The following is a 6,873-nucleotide window of genomic DNA, read 5'->3' as shown; positions in this document are numbered from 1 at the left end:
CTCCTGCTCTAGGCCAGTGTTGGTGGGGCTGGCTTTCCAGACTGTGGCTCTAGCTCTTGGATCTGTTGCTATTAACGCTGAAACCATTGTGGGCGCCCTAGGGCGGGGGTGGGGCAGCGGCTTCCCAGACGGGCTTTGCTTTCCTGGGGCTGCCAGCTCCTGCCTCCCTGTTGCTGTCCGAGATGCGCTTGTTCTCTGCTGCCTCACTGGACAGTTCAGCAGCAGAGCTGGTCCTGGAAGAATCTGTAGAGTGGGGGGCGCTGAGAGCCATTGAACCAGACTGTAAATCCGGACGGAAACCGCCTCAAGCCAGGGATGCAGCAGCAGCAGCAGCAGCGCGGGGGGAGGGGGGGGCTGCACAGAGCTGACAAAAGGCGGGAACACTCGTGTCTCTTTCGACCCACCTCCTATTTCCAAGCCACGCCCCGGGGCGGCCTGCGCCTGCGCTCTGCACCGCCGCGAGCCCTGGCGCTGGGAAAACGGAGCGGCGGCTGGTGGCGCGGTTCGTATGGCAACGCAGCGCGAGCTGTAAACACGCGGGCTGCGCGGAGGGAGGCACGCGGCAGGCTCGGAGCCGGGGTTCCTCTGGCGGCCTCGCCAGGCGCTGGGCACGAGGCGCGATGGGCTGTTCTAGCAGCACCCAGACCCAGACCGAGGACAGCAACCGGCCGGCTGCAAAACCCAGCGACACCAACGGGCTGCAGAAATGTGGTGAGCACGGGTCGGCCAAGCGGGGCTCTTCTCTTCCTGTGGCCCCCAAAGCCGGGCTAGGGGCAGCCCGGACATCCTGCAAGGGCCTGCGCTGCTGCCCGTCTCCTAAAGGGGGTCCGCTTCTCTCGGAGCCGGTGTTATTTGTTGTTCTTGATCGCTGTTGTGATTTTATTAAACCGTGTCCTTCGCTAGCTGCTCTATCCCAGCCCTCCCTCCCCCCCAAGCACTTTACAAAGGTGGATTCAGGTGTCATCTCTAGCTGAGGGAATTCTGCCATTTTGCTTAGTTATCCAGAAATAAATGCTGTTTATGCAGCCAAAGATGTGCTTAGTGATTTACAGAACCGGTCAAAAGCTGATGGTCGGTGCCCAGCAGAGCAGTTTAGGTAGCCCGGTCCTGTAAATGTGCATGTGAATTCTTTTACTCAAGAAGCTGTGCTGAGTTCGATGGGACTCTTCAGGGGAATAAAGTCATGTACACAAGTGTTTTAAGACTGTGGTCCAAATAAGTCATAACATGTCAAAGGATGACAACAAACAAGGAAGGGGGAATTGCAGGAACACATCAGTCTAAGCCAGTGGTTCCCAAATTTTCACAACCTGTGAACCCCTTTCACTAAAATGTCAAGTCTCGCAAACCCTCTCCTAAAAATGAATATTTCCCGGGATTTTCTCCTTTACCTGAGTATAAATTATAAAAGCAGTGATCTTGGAAATATAAAATTTGTTTTTATGACTTGCTTATTACACCCTATTTATTAGACATTATTATTTATCATTACAGTATTTTTATTACATTATGAAAATGAAAACACTCTTCCAAGATCTCACTTTCATAGATTGTGTCACTTTGAATAAGCCTGTTATAAGACAAGACTCGTATGTTTCATCAAGGAGTATCAGATGTGTAACAGCATGAAGATATTTAAGAAGCCAACTCAAAGAGTTCCTCTTACACAAGCATTCAGGTCTTGAGTAGTCCAGGCAAACAACACGTTACAACAAAGCTTAAACTTGTTCTTCATAATAATTTTAAAAACAATACTACTTGCCTCTTTAATTTTTAAAACAGCAAAAAATATGCACCTCCCTTTCCATTTCTTATAAGGAATCTTGAAGTTTAAAGCTCCTCAGTGTGATAGATATGCTTGCTTTTATCTGCTTAGCTCTTGGAAGTCTAGGGGCTCCGGGCCACTGCCCCTTGCTACCTAGGGTCTCTAGGGACAGCTTTGTCCGCCATTAGGGAATTTTTTCCCAAGAACCCCCTGTAACATTTTGCAAACTCCAGTTTGGGAACCAGTGGTCTAAGTGAACCTACTTTCAAGTTAAAAAGTAAATCCAGCACTTGAATGAAGAATATCTCTTTTTAAACTAGAAAGCATATTAGTATCAAATGATTATACTACTCGTCCTGCATTCCCAGAGTTAACTGTGAAGGACGCACCTATAATAATCATTCAGACAGGCACTGGCCACCCTAGAAATTTGTCAGCATAATTTCTGTTTTTGTGTTCTTTTTTTCACAGATTTATAAACTGATTATAAAAAGTGCTGGAACTTAGTAACCAAAGTCTTAGCCTAAAACCATTAACTTTTTTTTTAAATAGACATTTTTCTATTTCTAGGTAGAAATTTTAAGACTCCAAAAGAGTCATTAGATAAAATCTTAACAGATTCCATTAGAGAATTAACACAAAATAAAACAAAAAAACAAACCCCCAAAACCAAAACCCAACCTAATCTTACCTGCAAGTTTGTGAAAAGCAATAGTAAAGTTACTTTGTAGCAGCTGGTAAACCAACACATCAGCAGTTATTCCATAACATAGAAAAGCTGGGGATACATTCCCATGGCAGAATTTCCTGACCTCCTTCAAGTCTAGACACAATTCTTTGTCTATTATTGGGTGGTTAGTGTGGTTTATGTAACGGATAAGCTTTTTAAATTAAATTTCAGCTTCAGCCATCTTCCACATCAACTAAGACTGGCCCTAGAATTTTGTAAGCAACTTTGGGGAAAAAAACAAAACTGTCACAAGCAGTTTGTATATCTCAACTCTGAAAGATGACGAATATTTATTACTTTAGATAAAACACAACCAGTTATTGCCTTCGATGATGAAATGATTGTCTCATTATAAAAACTACTTTTATAACAGCTTAGTGTCACTGATCTTAATGCCTATCATTATGTTTGTCATTCAGATATTTTATATTTATGCTACCTTATGTTTTGCTTTTTCATAAATGTTGTCTGACAATAGTTTGTCTTATAAAAACAGGCCTGGTACTCCCGCTGAAATCACAGGCAAAAAGAGAGCGGAGTTGCATCAAAATCTGAGCCCAATTCTGCAGTCTGCTCATGTCACTAGAACTTTAAACTTTGATTGAGTGCTGGTTGCAGGATCAGGCATAAATGTTACTGGATTTTCAAAAGTGTCTAAGAGGTACAAATCCCCTTGACTGTGGTATTATCTAAGAAGCCCCTCCACCAGCTAAACCCCACTGAAGAATCACCCATGTCCTGGGCTGATCCACACTGAGTCAGATTTCACTGACAGTACAATTCCAATGGCTATACTGTAGTGCAGAATCTGGTCGCTAACATCTGCAGGTTTAACATTCAGGTTCTTTAAAAATGACAAGCGTCCACTAGAACAAATAATCCAATATTACAGTGAAAAGGTGGAAGTAAGAAATTATTCTATTTCCTATGCACGTAGTGGGAAGGATATCCTTAAGCAAGTTAAGGACCCAAGCCTACAAAATCTCATTCATGCAGATATGCTGTGCTTACACAATTCTTTTGGGCCTTATCCTTCTTGAATGAAATCAGTGAGAGTTTTGCCATTGACTTAAATGGGCCACTGATTTCATGAGGAGTATTTTTCTGACTTTCAATGGGCCTTTTGATCCTAAGTGGCTTGGTGTTTTTTAAAATCTCACCATGAACAGACAAACTGTTGATATTTTTTATTTGTTGAACAGATAATGTGTATATTTTAGTATATACAAATATTCATACTTTTTCCTTGTGTTTTCTTCTGATTCTAAAGTAGAGAATCAATAAAATTGTGAATGACTATAACAGTATTCAGAGTTTTAGAATTAGCTAATATAGAGGTAGTTTTTGCATCTTGAAATATATGCTTCATTACATGTATTTAAGGGAATTACCGAGTAAAATACTTACTCTGAGTAATAATTTTTACCTGATTTTGAGCCTAATTCTGCCCACGGATGTACCTGGGTCACCTATCATTGCCTTCAGTTGAATGCAGTTTTTCAAATATGATTTGTCTGTGATAATAAGGTATGAGTTTTCTTTCTTAATTAATTTGTTTCCAGGTTAGAGACAAGTCATCCTATCAGTCCTTTTGTACAACGTCTTTTGAAGCCAGTGGTAGTTAGGCATAAAAATAAATTTCAGGACATAGTCTGATATTAGGACTTGATCCTGCAATCCTTATCCTTATGAAATCGATGGGCCATTCCTATCCCATTTAAGTCAATGGCAACCCACTGACTTTATTTGAGCTGGATCAGGCCCTAAGGAACTAATTGTGTGAATATGGAATAGCCACATGAATAATGTTTTGTAGGATCGGCTCCTCAGCTTGCTTAAGACTATCCTTCCCACTACCTGCAAAGAAAATATACAAATCTTTCTTTATCTTTTCACTGTATTATTTGTCCCAATGTCATTTTAAAAATTGTCATTTTTAAAGAACCTGAATGCTAACCCTATAGGTGTTAGGACAAGGCTCTCAAGTATGGTACTGCCCTTTGGAATTGCACTGCTGGTGGAATCTGAATTGGGGAAGATCAGCCTACTATGCAGGTGATCATCCAGTGGCACAGATCTTGTGTGACACCAATCCCTTGTTGTAGTTTCAACTTGTTGGAGCAAGTATTTAGCCTACAGCCAGGTTAAGTTAGAGCAGCCCTGAGCAGGTATGCCCCTGATCTGCATTCTCTGTAGTTCAGCTGCACCCCGGAATCTGATCCTTAATTTTCTAATATTTCTCTAAGATTTTAAATGTAAGCTTTCTTTCAAAACAAATAATTTTTGAAGCTTTGAGGTTATTCTGATATCATATTTGAAATTATTTAGTTTTCTGGGCCAGATCCTGCCACCTATACTCACATTAGCTATCTGCTATTCTGAGTACTTCCATTTGCGGTCATTGGAACTACATACATGAGCAAGGGCTACTCCCATGAGTAAGGGTTTTCAGAATTGGTTCATTTCTTTGTATCTAGTGCCAGTGCTTTAGCTTATGCTCAAATAAATTGGTTAGTCTCTAAGGTGCCAAAAGTCCTCCTTTTCTTAGTGCTTTAACAAATATTCCTAGATTTAACACATTGCATCTCCATAAACTTAGCTCTCAAAATTTTAATAATTTCATTTTAGAAGTTATTTCAAAGACATTTTAAAATCAGTTGTGCTAAATCCTGGCCTTGGCACACGTGCAGTATGGAACTCAAATGCAACTGTGAGCCCAGTTGGTTTCTGTGCTGCAGAACCCCTGCATGTACCTTAAGAATGGAAGAATCTCTTCATGGTGGTCACATGAGTGCTGTGGTAGACAGCCATGCTCTCTCTGGTAGATATAATCAGGAAATGGGGCCATCAGCCAGGAGAGAGAATGGAGCCATCAGGCCAAAGAACTATTTCCCCACCACCATCACCAAGCCATCCATCCTAATGGGTGGAGGAGATATGAACATTCTCTTATGCCCATGAAATAGGTTTGGGAGAAATTGTGCCTGCCTGAGAGTATAATTTTCCCGGTCCTTCTCGTGGGGCCTTGTGACTCCAGGTCAACCCTACGTAAGTCTCCTCTGGCATAAGTGCCATAATCTAACACTAATAGGGTTGGATAAAATACGCACATAGTTAATTTAAAAACTTGCTTGTTTGCACTTAATTTTACTGATATCCTTACCTGCATTCTTTAACTATGTGTTAGTAGGTCTAGTCATGGTGCTGTTATAAGGACTTGACATACAGTTATTCCCCTGACTGGAGGAATACTAGCTGTAGAATAAAGGTTTTCTATGTGTGTTAATTCTTTGCTGTTGTATTTTAGAACATTTGTTTTGTTGTACAGTGTTAATAGCAGGTTTGTAAGGGAATAGTACTACTGAGATTGCTAGGTGGAATAATGCAGACTTGGCACACTTTTGTACAATGGAGCCTCCTGAAAATTTTGATGAAATAATTTTATATTGTTCCTGCTGTTTTGGCCTACTTCCTCAATATGCTAAAGCCAAATTCCTTGTCAGTTTCATTCTGCAGCTGGCTTGATACTAGTGCTTCTATAGAAGAAATTCCTGTTTCTGAGCAGAAAAGAGGAGACTGAAATTACTGAATCTGAGATATTTCAGTCATTCAATTTAGATGGTTGTTGTTGTTTTGTTACCATATATTATAAGGCATATTAACTTCTTAAACTAATGTTATGGTGCTAGTAAGTTCGGACTTGTGTAAATATGCTGAAATACTTACTCAGGGTTGAAATTCTTACCAACCAATCAGGATGCAAGTTATTTACTTCCTGAATTAGTTTAATAGGAAAAAAGACATTTACAAAAAGATTTCTGTTAATTTGTTTATGGAAAAACTTATTTCATTCAACTGAAATGTAATTGCAAAAGTTTGTGGCTATTTCACTGTATTTGAAATAAGTATCTAAATGAACACAAACATACAACTGCTGGCAGATGGCTCTATTACAGAGGTATGAAGTTTGTGGGAATTGCCTATCTAAACTCAAAATATTTTTACCATTTCTAGCTCCAACTTTATCTTCTTCCAACAATGAAAATAAATATTTTCAAAGGTTTAATATATTATCACTATAAGGAATCTTAAGTGTTGATTGCCACAAAATATTCATATTTCTAAGGAATGAATATATTAAGCTGATGTTTGGGGCCCTACTTCTTCCATTTTAGAGAGTCCACCCTATTTTGAATGAAAGCAGGGGAATGCCCTCTGAATTCCCAGCAAGATGGACTTTAATGGCATAATACTAATTTAAAATCCACACTTGCGTAGGACATTATATAAAACCTGTCATCAGTTAGATATGAAAAGAGGAAACAGGTACAAACTGGAATTTGAGTAAAGGGCTGTAGACTAGCACAGGGTCTGTTGT

The 6,873-nt window shown here is 40.3% G+C and overlaps 1 protein-coding gene across 1 annotated transcript in view; it reads left to right on the top strand.

Annotated features, from left to right (window-relative positions):
• The first annotated feature begins 469 nt into the window (after positions 1-469).
• ERICH5 (glutamate rich 5) overlaps positions 470-6,873 on the top strand; it is a 29,258-nt gene continuing 22,854 nt past the window's right edge. The window contains exon 1 of the mRNA XM_084621978.1: positions 470-711. Within this exon, the coding sequence (XP_084478104.1) occupies positions 621-711 (91 nt within the window). The 5' untranslated portion in view covers positions 470-620. The remainder of the gene's footprint in view (positions 712-6,873) is intronic.

This window comes from Lepidochelys olivacea (genome assembly GCF_965140295.1).
Source record: "Lepidochelys olivacea isolate rLepOli2 genome assembly, chromosome: 2".
In the NCBI taxonomy this organism is placed as follows: Eukaryota; Metazoa; Chordata; order Testudines; family Cheloniidae; genus Lepidochelys; species Lepidochelys olivacea.
The sequence above is the reverse complement of the archived record's forward strand: the minus strand, read 5'-3'. Positions and strand labels throughout refer to the sequence as shown.